General features: G+C 46.4%; 1 protein-coding gene across 2 annotated transcripts in view; it reads right to left on the bottom strand.

The window, feature by feature from the left end:
- Positions 1 to 1,655: 1,655 nt before the first annotated feature.
- GPAT3 (glycerol-3-phosphate acyltransferase 3) overlaps positions 1,656 to 16,906 on the bottom strand; it is a 52,225-nt gene continuing 36,974 nt past the window's right edge. Inside the window, exons 7-13 of one of the 2 annotated variants that reach the window (XR_014791962.1) lie at positions 16,321 to 16,436; positions 11,477 to 11,532; positions 9,584 to 9,669; positions 6,949 to 7,077; positions 5,889 to 5,968; positions 2,368 to 2,819; positions 1,680 to 2,273 (exon numbers count right to left, since the gene is read on the bottom strand). Coding sequence is in view for 1 of the 2 variants with exons in the window: in XM_084855469.1 (XP_084711595.1) it covers positions 2,699 to 2,819; positions 5,889 to 5,968; positions 6,949 to 7,077; positions 9,584 to 9,669; positions 11,477 to 11,532; positions 16,321 to 16,436 (588 nt within the window). In the remaining variant the exon portion in view is untranslated. Of the gene's footprint in view, positions 2,820 to 5,888; positions 5,969 to 6,948; positions 7,078 to 9,583; positions 9,670 to 11,476; positions 11,533 to 16,320; positions 16,437 to 16,906 lie in introns of both variants that reach the window. The other variant, XM_084855469.1, reaches the window with a different exon arrangement.

Here is a 16,906-nt window from a genome sequence, read left to right as displayed (position 1 = left end):
TCCCTCTCAGTCAGCCATAACTCCCGTCTCCTCTCCGCTCTTCCTTCCCTCCGCCTCCCATCACACCAACTGTCAACGTTCTTTTTCTGGTACCTGGACAACTGGCTCCCTTCCCTGCTGTTATCTACCTAGTGCTTTCAGCTCCTTCTACATCGTCTGTCCTGACTGGCAGCGGCACACCAGGGTTTTGGACAGGAGATGCTGGGGACTGAACCTGGGACTTTCTGCCTGCAACGCATCTGCTCCAGTGCTGAGTTGCAGCTCTTCAGAATGCGTGCTCCCTGTGTGTACACGAGCCGACTGTAGCAAGAGGCCAGACACTGAAATCCCAGGAATGGGGAGGGAGCAGCCCATGCCTCTACACTGTCCACCCATAGGTGGACATTAGTATATGATCCAGGGGTACGTGCCTACATGTGACTTGCCTGATTCCTGGGATCCTTTCCTGCCCCCAAAGAAATGGATAGAATGCCAATATTGGGTGACGTTTCTGTACATTTACATGTACGAATGATTGGGTCACTAATGAATGTACATTTGTGGTGGCATAAGAAGAGCCATGCTGGCTCAAACCAAGGGTCCATCTAGTCCAGCATTCTGTTCACACAGTGGCCAACCAGCTGCCTCTGGGAAGCCCACGATTAGGACGTGGGTGCAATAGCACCTTCCCGGTCACATTCCCCAGCAATACTGCCTCAGATACTGGAGGAAATATATAACCATCAGGACCAGTAGCCATCAATAGCCTTAATCCATGAAAGGGGGTGTTCACAGGGTGTTGGGGAGTGACTGAACTCCCCCATATTAAAAAAAAAAAAAAACTCACCTGTATAAAAAACGTGACAGTGAGAGAGGACTTAAGGGCAGGGACCAATGGGCTAACTTTGTGGGGTTATTTTTGTTCTTGCTAGTGGAGCATGCACTCAAAACTACAAACCACCCCTCACACTCACACCACTGCAGTGTAAAAAAAATGGTACAGTCCAAGAACAGTTGGCTCACATCATCTCCTGTTTGTGTAGCCTAGACCTCATCAGTTCAGGAGCCCAAAACTTCCTCGTTGAGGTTTCACCTCCCCTCCCAAACACTGATCAGGGTCCCACTGCTATTTGCCCATAGAGGCAGCATAGGGAGGGGCGAGGGGGATAAACACCCCCCCCATGCCAGTCCTGACCCAAATCACCCCACAACTACATTCATACACACACACACACACACACACACACACACACACACACACACACAGTTCTCCTGCTATTACATCTGTTTTGACTCCAAAATGCAGAAATTTAGTGGGCAATGCTTTTCCCATCCTATCAAAAGGTTCAGGTACTAAAGGCCCTGGAGCAGAACAGTTAAACAAACATGGCAACTCTCCTCCAAACCCAGAAATTCACTCAGAAGGTGCTGATTGCTGGAAAGTCTTGTGTTTTCAGCTGCAAGGTCCAAAGCATCCAGTTCCTAGCCCTCATGTTTGTGGATATGCTCAGAAGCAAGTGGCAGATCATAGGGAAATCTCAGATCATGGGATATAAGTTTGAAGTAAAGCAAGAATTAAGCAAAGATACTTCATGTGCACAATTTGTAGAAGCTGTAGGATTTGCATGACTTTAGCCCAGGATTTAACAAAAATACTGCGGAATACACACAGCACTGGGAAAGGAATAATTTTTAAAGCTACTAGTTAGAAATATAGAATTTATTTCCATTTACAATAAGGCAACATGACATATTTCTCAGACAGTTCAGTGACAGATACACATATAGGCTGTTACCAACACGGTCCATGAGAGCAGTGCATTTCATAAAACGTTTGTTTCCCTCCAGTATTTTTTTCCTTCCAGCTTTTAATGTTTTATTATGAAGGGGGCAAACTGATTTGCAAGGTTGGAGCTTTTTTTTTTTATCATTTGGCCCTTTCTCTCATACCAAGGGTTGGGGTGGGGGGGAGATACCAAGACTGCATCAAATATTGTTCCGGACAGTTTTTAGAAGCATCTTTTGAAAGATGGTACAGATTCCTACATGAAGCAAATTTGAAGAGAAGTCTGCAGGCTGTTCTAGTTCTTCATTGCAACTGCTGAGGATAAAAACCAGCCGGTTCTCATTTCCCACCTGCTTAGCCTGATAATACTCAGATATTTACTCCCTCCCCAAAACATTTAATCAACACCACCAAGAAAAACACACCCAGCAAAACAACCTTGGAAATGTAAGACCATCTATTCAAACAATCACCACACAGCAGTCCACCAGAGGGACCCTACAGCCACCTTCCCCAGCCAGGCGCCTTCCAGATGTGTAGTCCAACACATCTGGAAGACACCAAGTTGGGGAAGGCTGCCCTACAGGAACATTTGTTCAAACCTTCCCTAACCACATGAATGATGTGACCATTATTTGTACAATTAAACAACTTGATTTTATTATTATTATGTACATTCCCCCTCTGGGCTAAGATTCAAAAACTGCTGCCCATTTTAAGCACTGGGATGTTCCGTTCTGCTTCAATCCAATTCTCTTTTCCAGACATCAAAAGCAGGAATTCGCCGGTGGACAGCAGCACACGGACAAGAACAAAGCAATGTCCTCCACTGCCCGCACTTGGTGCTTTTTTCTTTTTTTTTTTCTAAATGGGGAAAAAAAATTCCACACTTTTCTATAGTGATGAGGCGTGAGAAATATCAGCTGCAAGTGGTCAGTCTGTGTCCGCTGCTCGAGGTGAGGATGCTCCATTCCCTATTATCATCTTGCTGTAGTTTTTCTGCTCCTCCTCCTTAAAAGTGTCCTTCACTTTGGCTCTTTTTAATCCTCCATCCCTTAAAAGAACAGGGCAGAAAGAGAAATATATGAAGTATAATATAGATGGCACTCTCAAACCCTAGCTGTCGTAACAAGCATTTGTGGCTGTGGACTCAGAAGAGTCCATCAAGAAGCTCAGAGCCAGCTACAGCTGATGTGCCAACTGCAGCCCTTCCTGGAGAAGACAGGTCTGGCCACACCGACACATGCCTTGACACCTCCAGATTAGATTACTGCAATGCACTCTGCATGGAGCTGCCCTTGAAGAGTGTTCAGAAATGGCATAATGGAATGGCCAGGGGAGGGGCCATAGCTCAATGGAAGAGCACATGCATTGCATGGAGAAAGTCTCAGGTTCAATCCCTGGTATCTCCAGGCAAGGCTGGAAAAACTGCCTGAAACCCTGGAGAGCTGCTGCCAGTCAGTGTCGACAATCCTGGGTTAGATGAACGAGTGGGCTGACTCAGTATAAGGCAGCATCCTGTGTTCCTATGCATTCTGGTGTGTTTGTCAGACCATATTACACAGGTCTCATTTCTGGGACCAATTCAAGGTGCTGGTTCTTACCTATAATGCCCTAAACAGCTAGGGACCAAGATATCTGAAAGACCACCTCCTCCCATATGAATCTGCCCGTACATTATCTTCTGAAACCTTGCACCATATCCCACCACCAAAAGAGCCTTGGTTGGTGGGAACACACAACAGGGCCTTTTTTGTGACAGCACTCCAGCTGTAGAACTCCCTCCTAAAAGAAGTTAGGCTGACCCCATCCCTGATAGCTTTTAGGCAGGCTGTAAAAACATTTTTTTAAACTTCACCTGGCTTTTAAATGACCTTTAATTATGAGAATGAAGGTTTAACTTCTCTCATTGGTTGTAAGTCTCTGATCCTAGTTGCAGTTAATGTTATTGTAAACCGTCTTGTTCAGGCTGAAAGGTGAACTAGAAATGTTCTTATAAATGAAGTGGAAAAAATAAGAATTAGCCTATGGGCTCCCTGAAATGAATTCAACCAAGGCCGCCGTTGCCCTGACATTTACTTGATCCTCCGATTGTTTTGCAGCATACATTGTGGTACCACTGTTCCAGAAGGTTGGGTGCAGTGCCTATGCAGTGCCTCTCCGGAGCTTTTGGGCAGCTTCACCATCCAGAGTTGGCCACCTCTTAAAATGCACCCCAAATCGGACCGGCTTTACACCACTTCCTCATGTGGGCCATCTTAGTAAACCTTCATAGAATGCAACATGAGTTAGCCATCTCTAACCTAAGACAAGGAGGACAGACCTTAGCAGCCTATAGAAAGACTCAGACGATAAGCCTCAGTTTCCCATTTGTAACTGCTGTGCAATTGAGAAAAGGATTTTAAAAACACTTCACTGAGGGTTTTTTCCCCCCCAGTGAAGGTACTAACATACATATTAGTGATTAATAAGATCAGAGGAGAAAGTCCATGAACCAAACCTGCACCAAAATGTTCACCCATTTAGGGCGTTTCTAGACGACACTGTTATCCTGCCCTTTTACTGAGGCTGCTTCTTCAGGATTCTTTGCAGGATTAAGATCAGCTCCTTTACACATATTTTTTTTTTCAGGATTTTTCTTTCTCTGCCTTTCTATATGTTTCATTATACAACCACTAGATGGCACTGTGATATAGCAGAATTGCTCAATTTTTACACAGGGCTTTATAACACGTTTTCTAAATAATAGCAGTTTTTCCTTGTTAGGAAAACAACTGCAATAATGGTTGCAAAGAGCAGGAGAGGCCCTGGAGGATGGCGATGTTGTGTAAAGGATCCACGAAGTACTATGAGTAAGCAATCACGAGCACACAATAAAGCCTTGTGTAGCAAGGCTCTTAATATCAGCGTCAAAGGACAGCAAAGTATTCCCAGCCACCCCCATCAAAACTCTTGCTCATCTTGTTCACTCCACACCCGCCACCCCTGCTACCATTTGTTTAGTTTCCCTGACTGGATGTTGCTCCAACGTCAATTCTTATCCCCTCTTCCTGGGAATGTGCTCCCAGGTCACGTTGGATCGTAGAATGAATGGCACAATGTTATGGCACTTTGAAGCCAGATTTGGCTACGTGATGATTTCACAGTGCCAATCCAGAGCAAGGCCAGGAAACACAGCTGCAGTCCTGAGCGGGTAAAAGCTTTCACTCCCCCGCCAAAAAAAGGTTGCTGCAAGGGGAAGGAGGGGGACCCTTCAGCGTTGCCAAAAAGGGCTCAGCCCCAGCCATAAACACTAGCGATTGTGCAGTCACATGACACTACACAGACAATATGCATAAACCAACACACGAACCGGGGAATTAGCACATTTGCCCAATGAACATGCAGAGACTCTGAGTGACATTGAAAAATGTGCAGCCAAGTAGACACTGCCAAACCAAGCAACATGTGTATTGGGCCATGAATGTATGGAATCTCCTTCTGGGAGCTATTCATATTGGCCAGGCAATGTTCAAAACCTCTCAGATCATTTGTGTTCTCCAACAGAAGATGGCAATACAAGGATCCACTGTTCAGTCTTTCACCTCTGAAATAAGGAGACTAAAAGGAGCTTCAAATTATGGGAATAGCATAGAAAGCAGGAAAAGTTTTCACAACAGCCTCTGGATTAGATTTAGATCTCTAGATCAACATCATCTGTTATGGAAAGAAAACAGCTCCTGTTACAAAGCCCTTCTCTCCTTAAAGCAGGAGTCTTAAACCTCAGGCCTATGGGCCAAATCCAGTCCCTGTGAGGTCTCAGTCTGGCTTTCTGGGGTTCTCTAATGGCCACGCCCCTTTCCCCTGGCCTCACTCTCTTTCCCCTGACTGCTGGTCATTTGATGGTTTCCCCAGCTTTTGAGCAGTTTTTTGCCCATGCTAAAAGGCTGAATTATCTCTCCTAAGGCTTAATCCCTGGCAGTAAGAGCTTTAAGTTGGTATTTCTGGCCTGCCCCCTTTTGCCTTTGGCCCCACCCACCACTGGAATGCAGCCTCCGGGAGCCACTGCAAAATAAAATTTGGCCCTCAAGCTGAAAGAGAGTTGTCATCCCTGCCTTAAAGACAAAATCTCATTTTTTCTCACCAGGGCAATTCAGTAAGTCCTCCTTGGCGAGCAATGGCAGATTTCACCCTGTTGGCAAATTGAACCGCATCTTCTCCTTCCTGCAATCCAACCAACACACTGTTAGAATCCGGGTAAGGGCAACAAACATGAATGCAACAGTAAAGCTGACTGTAGACTTTTAAAAGGGGGTAGGTGGGAAGCAGAGATGGGTCCCAGGTTCATCACCCCCGAAAAATTGCATTACATTTCATTTATTATATTTCTGTACCACCCCATAGCTGAAGCTCTCTGCATGGGTCACAAAAATTAGAAACCATTAAAACACATTATACAAAGTACAAAAAAGTATTTACATAAAAACCATATAAACAGATAGCACCCACACAGACAACATAGATCTAAAAAAATTATTTTAAACCATCAGCCAAAGACAATCCAGGACCTAATTAAAAACTCATTATATGCTGCCAAATGCCAGAGAGAAGAGGGCAGTTTTAACTGAGTGCCAAAAAGATAACAATGTTGGGGCCAGGTGGGCCTCGTCAGGGAGATCATTCCAGAATTACAGTAGCTCCAACAGGAAAAGATGTTTCTTGAACTTAGGGTACAATCCTATGGCTGCTAGACAGCGTCTAGATGGCCATAGGATTTTTTGTGTTCTGGGAACCGAGCTCGGAGCCAACGTTCAGAGGTCGGTTCCCAGAAAACCGACTCCCTGCCCCCACCCCACCTCGTGGGCAGCGCAGTTCATCCATGGCTCTGCGCCCGTAACAGCATCACAGGGTGGCCAAGAAGCGGGCATTCCTGGGGGAGGAGAGGGCGGAAGCGCCGTTATGATGCTTCCTATGTGCCACCTGGATCCTCACCCCTGCTCCAAGGCACCCTGGCTAGACAGCCAAAACAGGCCACCTAGCCACTAATGCAGGGCGGCTGGAGCGCCGAGAATATTCCCCCTGTGCTCTGCCCACCTTGCATTGGATAGTCGTCTGCCTCCGAACCCAGAGGCGGCCGACTATCCCCATAGGATTGCGCCCTTAGTGTCAGCGTCTACCCCATCAACGATGGGACCAGGAAATACCTGTCTCATCACTGGTGGCAGATACCACACGTGGCAGACGATGGCCCAGCTGGTCATTATCCGCAGGAGGTAGCTCACTATGCCATGCTTGCTGCTGTTCCAGAAGGCGTCTCCAAACTGGGGGTCATACTGCAAAACAAGGACAGTTCGGGAGCCATTGTCATGCCGACAGCCCACACACAAGAGGCCGTTTCAGAACATGCGTACTACGATGCTACAACTAGAGGAGAAATGTCTAAACTGTGTGCAAGGAATTGATCATCAAAGTCTCCTGTGACACCCAAAGAAAAAGGACATGAGAGCAGCCCTGTTGCATCAGAACCATCGAGTCCAGCATCTGGTTTCCCACAGTGGCCAACCAGAGGTCCACAAGCAAGACATGGTTCACCACTCGGGCTTTCCTTTGGCTCAGGGCAGGTTAAGTCTGCTGGCATTCCAGATGAGAGCAGAACTGTCCGGGCTCAGAAAGGGCTGCCTGCTGCACAAGACACCGATGTGGGTTCGCTTCCTCACCTCCAGGTGGGCTCCTCTCAGGCAGTGCCAGCTCCAGGTTTTTGAAGGCCCTTGGGCAAAACACCCTCAAGGGGCCCTCTTTCTCAGTGAGTCCACCTTCTCACCACCATTGTCGTCAGCTGCTATTCCTCCTCCTCCTCATTGCTACGACTTGCTTGTTCGACAGGCAGAGAGCCAGGGAGCAAGTAGGCCGTGGCACCCGCTGCTCCTCCTTCTCATCACCACCATTGCCTGGGTCAGAGTGAGAGGCAGACAAATAAGCAGGTTGCAATGGTGAAGAGGAGGAACAACTCCTTTCACAGGGCCCCTGCTGGGCTCTGGGCCCTCGTCAGGTGCCCAACCAGGCCTATCCTTGACGCCTGCCCTGCTTCGAGAGCTGGTAATCTGCCCTCTCATATGTGCCCCAAGTCAATCTTTTGAGGTGTAAGGGTGAAGAGTGCCTCCAACTTTTAGCACAGGTAAAAAGTAAAGATCTTCTGTAGATATTGAACTAGGGGATTTGCACACAGAGATATCAGGAACAGCCAGACTGGTTCAGGGTGTAGCCAGCCAGATGCCACAGGAAAAGACAACTCTGACAATACCCATCCCTCATCATTGAGAGTGAGAGGAATGCTTTGAACATGGCTTAGCAGGCACCTCTACGTTAAGGCTCTCACCCTTTCCAAGAAATCTCAGCCAAATGAGTTAACCAGTTGACTGAATGTCTTAGATTTGTATATGAAGACAGTCCTGAAGGGGGGGGAAAGCACACAGTTTTTGAATGATGCATGCAAGTCTTGCAGTAGCCATCATAAAAAAAAAGTGGCAGGTGCCACCTGTAGTGGGCTGGTTGGCGAACAGAAAATATGGACTTCACAGAGCCCCTGAATAAATAGAGACCTGTGTAGTTTAACAGCGTTAGCAGAGTGTAGCAGGCTTTAGCTAACAAAAGTAGGCCCCTTGATTGGGGAGGGGGCTTCCACAGTGAGCCTCTCACATACTTTTAATTGGTATAAAGCAAGTGCAGTTTCATATGTCAACAACCGTGCATATGCCTGTTTACCTCACCCATGAGTTGGGCGGTTCCCACTCCCCCACTCTTTCTCTCTCTCCCTCTGGAATGCTAGAGGTCTTCCTTTGCAATCTGGTTCCCACGCTGGATGCTTCAAATGGGGGAGCCCCCCCCCCCCGCCTTCTCCCAAGTGTGTGTCTAACCTGTCAGCTATTGGAGAAACCTATATAAGCTTGTGCTAAGAGCAGACCGATTTGGTCTCCTTCAAGGGGAAATACGCATTACCAGCTTGGAGACCCTTTGGCCCAGGAACGGCTTCCCCGTCTATCCTGGGGACTCGGGTAGACATATCAGCTTGTGACAAGGGTGCCTGCTTTGTCAACTGAGGGGAGATGTGGACTTTCTTTGTATACATATTCTGCATCCATTTTCTGTCAGTACACTGTCATCTTTTTTCACAAGTGGCTTCATTTCATCTTGGTAATCTACAAGAATCTGTTGTTGGCTGGGCCCTGACAGAAGCAGGACCCCAGATCAACACACCACCTCAAAGGCATTCCCTCTTGTGCATGAGGGGGGGGGGCCCACGGGGAGAGGAGGAATGCCTCTTCTAAGATGGCACCTGCCACCACCCATGATCTCTTTTAAGTGCTTATTAAAATAGTTAACTATTTACAAATCTGCTTCTCAGTTTAAGAGAGATGCAGGTTTATAGATAAATTAGACTCAATGATGCATTTCAGCTCAACTCTGTGTATTTATCCTAGCCCGGGAATGCAGAATCTCCAACCCACAGAAGTTCTGCATCCAGCCCATGGACCCTCCTTGGCTTCTTCCAGAGTGTGCCGTTTCGCCTCCACGCCCTGCTTCCTGGAGAAATCTCCACGGCAGTCTCCAATCTCAGGTTGGTGATCACAGCAAGGATGCAGGAGGCGCAGGATTCCACTGGCGCTGGAAAGCGTAGCTGCTCTTCCCGGTGATGGCAGGACATGCTGCCCCCACGGAGACAACACACACTGCGCAAAGCTGCCCCCACAGATGGCAAGCATCTCAAAGGCTCTGACTGGGTGGCAAACCTAGAATCCGATGGCCCTTGAGCAGCATTAGAAAGTGTTCCCGCTCTCTTACCTTGATAGCAACTGGATAGATGGTGCCACCTATTTCAAAACTTCCCTTTTTAAACATCATTACCGAGGTGTTGTTTATACAAGTGCCTGATAAAAGAGAGAGAGTGATCAGTAAGAAACACGCACGCACATCGGGATATTAGCAGGCCAAACATCTAATCAAGTGGCTGCAACCTTGCAGAATTGGAAGATATATTAGGAGTATCACCCATTTCCCTGGTTAACCAGCCAGTTGAAGTGGTGGCAAGTCCTTTATCGGGGGGAGGGGTGGCCTCAGCCATCTTGTCGTTAAGGTAAGCCCACCTGAGATGTTCTTGAAACTTCCCTCCCTTCTCCTCCTTTTGCAGGGGACAAATGGCCCCACATAAGTGTGAGCAGGGGGTGTGGGGCATAATCAGCCCAGCCTTAGTAATTACCATCCGTAGTTTGAGGAGCCGTGTTAGTACCTCTATTCACTCATTCTTTTGCTCCCCCAGCCCCAGTAAGCATGCACATCAGAGAGAAACAGTGTGCAAAAGCACATGGAGGGGGAACTGGACCCCTGCCTGATGTCCCCACTCTTGTTGAATGCCCAGTGGTTCCACTTCCTTAAAATCCACACTTTCAGCAAAATGTCTTAAGGGGGGGGGGCACACACATCCAGTTGCATGGGCACAGGGCAGGGGTGGAGAAACTCAGGGCTGGGATCCAAATCTGGCCCTCCTGGGGTTCCCCAGATGGCCATAACCCCTTCCCCCCCACCCCACCTATCATTTGGTAGTTTCCCAGCTTTCATACAGGTTTTCCCCCCATTTTAGAAGGTTGAAATACCTCTCCTAAGGCCTAGTTACTGCCAGTTAGAGCTTTAAGTGAAAATTTGCTGTATTTATTTTATTTGTATTTTGGCCCCAGTCCCTTTGCCTTCGGCCGCACCCACAACTGGAATGTGGCCCGTGAGAGCTTCGCTGAAACAGAAAGAACACTTTCCATTTCTGAACACTCTTCAAGGGCAGCCCCATGTAGAGTGCATTGCAGTAATCTAATCTGGAGGTGTCAAAGCGTGTGTCAGTGTGGCCAGACCTGCCTTCTCCAGGAAGGGCTGCAGTTAGCACTGAAACGGAGAGAGGTTCCCCACCTCTGGCAACCAGGTTGCCTGCATAGTTGGGGTTTCTCAATCTCCTTTTTCAGCTGCCGTCCTGAATGCACAGACATTGGAGAAGCGGGGAGGGCTGGTAGACGCACAGGTGCTGGAGTGGGGCAAGCAAGCATGGCCCCCCTTTCCCCTCCACACATGTGCTAGACATGGTAGGCTGAGGGAAGAGAAATGACTGGATGAGATTATAGCCCTCAATCATCTTATGCCCTTGTCCGCCACATAGGGATGTCGGAGAAATCCGCAATGCAGCCAAATGAGTTCGGATTTCATGAATCTGACCCAGACATTCTGCAGCAGACTGGCTTTCTGCCTGTCATGTGGATTCCACAGACTTGCAAACCGGTTTTCTAACTTTCCCGGATTTTGCGCAAATTTTGTCATAGAAAAATGCACAAAATTAAAAACCAGCCCAAAATGCGCATTTCCCCCTAGGCTAAAGGGTGAAAATGCGCATTTTGGGAGAATTCACACATTTTCACATGTGCGCAATTGCACAAATGCACATTTGCACAAATTTGGGGGATCCGATTCTACCAAAAGACACCTGACAATCCGCAAAACACAGACGGAACCGATTTTACACAATCCGCCACAGGTTCTGCACCACTGGATGAAATTCCACTAGGAGTTTGACATGATCCCCATGAGAAGAGCTCTGGAAGCATGAGCGGGAGCCCAGGCTCATCATATTTTATTTTTTAAATCGATACAAGCAAAAATGAACAGGAGTTCTGTTTGGGGGTTTGTGTTTTTTTTTACCTTCTGGAAAAATTAAGATAGGCAACTTGTCCTTATTGGAAATATGTTCCCTCAATCTAAAATTAGAAAAGGAGAAATATTTCAGCCATCGTCTCAGTACTGAGGCTCAGAACTAGGTCATTTCAGATAGCAATCAAGCCAGCACGAGGGTTGCCAAAGTGTGAGATGGTTCCTTGCAGGCCCTTTCCCGGCACTTCATGATGCTTATCTTCAGAGCACCCTTTCAGATTCTGGCAGTCACACAGGCATAGATTTCAGTGGTGGGAGGAAGGAAAGATTCTCAGCAGAGTTCAAGGATCCACTCCAGGTCACATTCAGAATTTAACAGCCACATACACATGGTGTATTTCAGCCTTCCGCAACCCGGTGTCTTCCAGATGTGTTGGAATACAGCTCCCATCATCCCCAGACAGCATGACCTTATCCTACTTGTGGGCTTCCCATAGGCATCTAGTGGGAATAGAATGCTGGACTAGACACGCCTTTGGTCTGATCCAGCACAGCTCTTTTGTCCACATAGTCATGCAGGCTGAGGATGATGGCAGTTGTAGTGGCACAGATCCGGAGGGCACCAGGTTAGGGAAGGCTAGCATTATTTTAAACGTATCTATTCCGCTTAGTTTTTTTTAATACCATATAACAATGTATACAACAAGGTTTTACCAATGCAAGTTAAATCACTGCTTGTCTCTTTTTAAAGCAAAGAGATTTGTGCCTTTGAATTGCATAACCAAGGCCATTTCACTCGTTGTTTGCAGGAATGGTCTCTACATGTGCAGAAATTGTAGAATAGGAGCTCCTGAATAATACTGATGTGTGGTCTCATGGGCGTTGCTATTCACTAAAAAGATTCGGGGGCCAGGCCCATAGGACACAAATGTGCATTAAATTTGCATACGCTAATTTATATTTATACATGCAAATTTAGAAGCAATTACTGGCATTTATTTAAATTTCACAGAAGGCAAAGCCAGCCAATTAATTTCTCAATTCATCACCTCAAGTTAACATAAATGCTTTAATTTGCACCCCACCCAAGATCATTCCAAATCAGTAGTTCCTTTTCAATTACAATTAATTTGGAATCTCTCACTGTTACTCCCCAACTTCTCTCTTTCCCTTTCCCATGTCTCTCTCTTTTCCTCCTGTAGGAAAACTCCCCCCACCCCTTGCAATTAAGTTGAAGGAAATCTTCTATCGGCATCAATGGACACTTGGGGTCTGGGAAATATATCTGGGAGGGCCCCGCAGGCCCAGGACTAGCAACACCCCTGGGTCTCAAATACAAGAAGAGGGGAAGCCTTGTCACATCTGATTCAAAGAATAAATTGAAATTCTCCCTTGCCAACCCTTTCACAATATGGGAGGCCTTGTTGTTGTTCAGTCGTTAACTCGTGTCTGACTCTTCGTGACCCCATTGACCATAGCACGCCAGGCCTTCCTGTCCTTCGCTCTCTCCCGGAGCATGCTCAAGTTTATATTCACTGCATCGGTGATGCTATCTAGCCATCTCATCCTCTGCCGTCCCCTTCTCCTTTTGCCTTCAGTCTTTCCCAGCATCAGGGTCTTTTCCAGAGAGTTTTCTCTTCGCATTAGGTGGCCAAAATATTGGAGCTTCAGCTTCAGTATCTGTCCTCCCAATGAGCACTCAGGGTTGATTTCCTTTAGGATGGACTGATTTGACCTCCTTGCAGTCCAGGGGACTCGTAAGAGTCTTCTCCAGCACCACAGTTCGAAAGCATCAATTCTTCGGCGCTCAGCCTTCCTTATAGTCCAGCTCTCACAGCCACATGTTGCTACTGGGAAAACCATAGCTTTGATTATACGAATCTTTGTCAGCAAGGTGATGTCTCTGCTTCTTACTATGCTGTCTAGGTTGGCCATAGCTTTCCTCCCAAGGAGCAAGCGTCTTTTAATTTCATGGCTACAGTCACCATCTGCGGTGATCCTGGAGCCCAAGAAAATAAAATCTGCCACTGCTTCCAGTTCTTCCCCTTCTATATGCCAGGAAGTGATGGGGCCACATGCCATGATCTTAGTTTTTTTAATGTTGAGTTTCAAACCAGCTTTTGCACTCTCCTCTTTCACCCTCAACAAGAGGCTCTTGAGATCCTCTTCGCTTTCTGCCATTAGGGTGGTATCGTCTGCATATCGGAGGTTGTTGATAATTCTCCCGGCAATCTTAATTCCGACCTGTGATTCATCCAGTCTGGCGTTTCTCATGATGTACTCTGCATATAAGTTAAATAAGCAGGGCAACAATATGCAGCCTTGTCGTACTCCTTTCCCAATTTTGAACCAATCGGTTGTTCCATGTCTGGTTCTTACTGTTGCTTCTTGACCCTTGTACAGGTTTCTCAGGAGTCAGGTAAGGTGGTCTGATACTCCCATCTCTTTAAGAATTTGCCACAGTTTGAATGATTGCGTAGTCAATGAAGCAGAAATAGACGCTTTTCTGGAATTCTCTTGCTTTCTCCATGATCCAGCGAACGTTGGTGATTTGATCTCTAGTTCCTCTGCCTCTTCAAAACCCAGCTTGTACTTCCGGTAGTTCTCGGTTCACATGCTGCTGAAGCCTAGCTTGTAGGATTTTGAGCATAACCTTGCTGGCATGTGAAATGAGCGCAATTGTGCGGTAGTTTGAACACTCTTTGACATTGCCCTTCTTTGGAATTGGAATGTAAACTGACCTTTTCCAGTCTTGTGGCCACTGTTGAGTGTTCCAAATGTGTTGGCATATTGAATGCAGCACTTGAACAGCATCATCTCTTAGGATTTTAAATAGCTCAGCTGGAATACTGTCATCTCCACTAGCTTTGTTGTTAGTAATGCTTCCTAAGGCCCACTTGACTTCACTCTTGAGGATGTCCGGCTCAAGTTCAGTGACCCCACTATCATGGCTTTCAGGGACATTCAGATCTTTCCTGTATAGTTCTTCTGTGTATTCTTGCCACCTCTTCTTAATCTCATCTGCTTCTGTTAGGTCCCTGCCTTCTTTGTCCTTTATCATGCCCGTCTTTGCACAAAACGTTCCCTTGAGATCTCCAATTTTCTTGAAAAGATCTTTAGTCTTTTCCATTCTATTGTTTTCCTCGATTTCTTTGCATTGTTCATTTAAGAAGGCCTTCTCGCCTCTCCTTGCTATTCTCTGGAACTCTGCATTCAGTTGGATATATCTTCCTCTTTCTCCCTTGCTTTTCTCTTCCCTTCTTTCCTCAGCTACTTGTAAAGCCTCATCAGACAGCCCAAGAAATCAGACTTGCATTTCTTTTCTTTGGGATGGATTTAGTTGCTGCCTCCTGAACAATGTTATGGACCTCTGTCCATAGTTCCTCAGGCATTCTATCAGGTCTAATCCCTTAAATCTATTCATCACCTCCACTGTATATTCATAAGGGATATGACTGAGGTCATACCTGAATGGTTTATTGGTTTTCCCTACGTTCTTCAATTTAAGCCGAAATTTTGCAACAAGAAGCTCATGATCTGAGCCACAGTCAGCTCCAGGTCTTGTTTTTACTGACTGTATGGAGCTTCTCCATCTTTGGCTGCAAAGGACATAATCAATCTGATTTCGATATTGACCATCTGGTGATGTCCATGTGTAGAGTCGCCTCTTGTGCTGTTGGAAAAGAGTGTTTGCTATGATCAGCGTGTTCTCTTGGCAAAACTCTATTAGCCTTTGTCCGGCTTCATTTCGTACTCCAAGGCCATGCTTGCCTGTTATCCCGGTTATTTCTTGACTTCCTACTTTGGCATTCCAATCCCCTATGATGAAAAGGACATATTTTTTTGGTGTTAGTTCTAGAAGGTGTTGTAGGTCTTCATAGAGCTGATCAACCGCAGCTTCTTCGGCCTCAGTGGTTGGGGCATAGACTTGAATTACTGTGATGTTGAATGGTTTGCCTTGGATTCGTACTGAGATCATTCTATCGTTTTTGAGATTGTACCCCAGTACTGCTTTTCCCACCCTTTTGTTGACTATGAGTACTACTCCATTTCTTCTAAGGGATTCTTGCCCACAGTAGTAGATATAATGGTCATCTGAATTAAATTCCCCCATGCCTGTCCATTTTAGTTCGCTGATTCCCAAGATGTCGATGTTCAATCTTGCCATGTCATGTTTGACCACCTCCAGCTTACCTTGATTCATTGATCTTACATTCCAGGTTCCTAAACAATATTGTTCTTTACAGCATCGGATTTTCTTTTCACCACCAGACACATTCACAGCTGAGTGTCCTTTTGGCTTTGGCCCAGCCGCTTCACTCTTTGTGGCGCTACTTGGAAATTCCCTCTGCTCTTCCTCAGTAGTATATTGGACACCTTCCGACCTGAGGGGCTCATCTTCCGGCGTCATATCTTTTAGCCTTGTGATACATTCCATGGGGTTTTCTTGGCAAGAATACTGGAGTGGGTTGCCATTTCCTTCTCCAGTGGATGGGAGGCCTGCCCCACCCCAATTTCTTCTTCCTCCTTCAGTCACAGAGTCACACACAAAGAATGCAGACTAAAAACCTTTTTTTGCATCTTGGGACTAAAGGAGTCACCTTGCAGTGCATCCACAGACAGAACAAACACAATTTTTAGGTGTTGTAGTGACTACTGCGCCAGGGTTACATAGAAGAGAGAACAGAGCCCTGCATAGCCACAATGCTCACTGGGCATCACCAGCCCAGTCACTCTCTGAGCTTAACTGACTTTCTGATGGGAATTTCCAGGATAAAGTAAAAATCGGTGAGCCCTTCTACACAGTAGAGTACAAATAATTTACCATTAGGACATGCAATGGTAATTTGTCGCTAGCACAGTATTTTTTTTAAAAAGGAAAATAGGAATTCTACCTTTTTGTCACTAGATGGCGATCTTTCATTTCGGAGCGTTCAAACCAGACGTGTGGGCAGGCCTTGACAGTGGCCCTTTGAATGACACCCATTAGGCCTCCATGAGCCTGGCCAACCTGTAAGCCCCCCACAAAAAGACAACATGATTAAATCAACATGACTTCCTTCCAAGATAGTTCCCTTTTAACTAAATAAAGAAGCCTCATGAATTTGACAGTCTCACTTGTTGTAAACCAGGGGTAGGCAACCTTTTGGGGCTGTGGCACATTTGATAAATTGAAGAACAGTCCTGGGCACCACAACAAAATGGCTGCCAGGGGAGCCCTGCCAAGGACAAGTAACCTGCCCAAAAGATGAGTACAAGGCAAAGGTGGGGCCTGAGTCCCAACAGACTAAATACCTCCTTTCAATCTAGTTTTCAACAGGAGCCTTATTTCACAGCAAACCCAGCTGTAAGTAAGAAAATGTGTTAATTTTTTAAAAATGGAAAAATTAGGGCACCTTGGCAGGGGATTAAAAAAAGTGTCCAGGGGCACATTGGTTCCCGGGCACCATGTTACCAACCCTACTGTAAACAAGGCCAAAT

Source organism: Heloderma suspectum, chromosome 5 (genome assembly GCF_057233095.1).
Source record: "Heloderma suspectum isolate Gila_16-S chromosome 5, 16-S_ref, whole genome shotgun sequence".
Lineage (NCBI taxonomy): Eukaryota > Metazoa > Chordata > Lepidosauria > Squamata > Helodermatidae > Heloderma > Heloderma suspectum.
The sequence above is the reverse complement of the archived record's forward strand: the minus strand, read 5'-3'. Positions and strand labels throughout refer to the sequence as shown.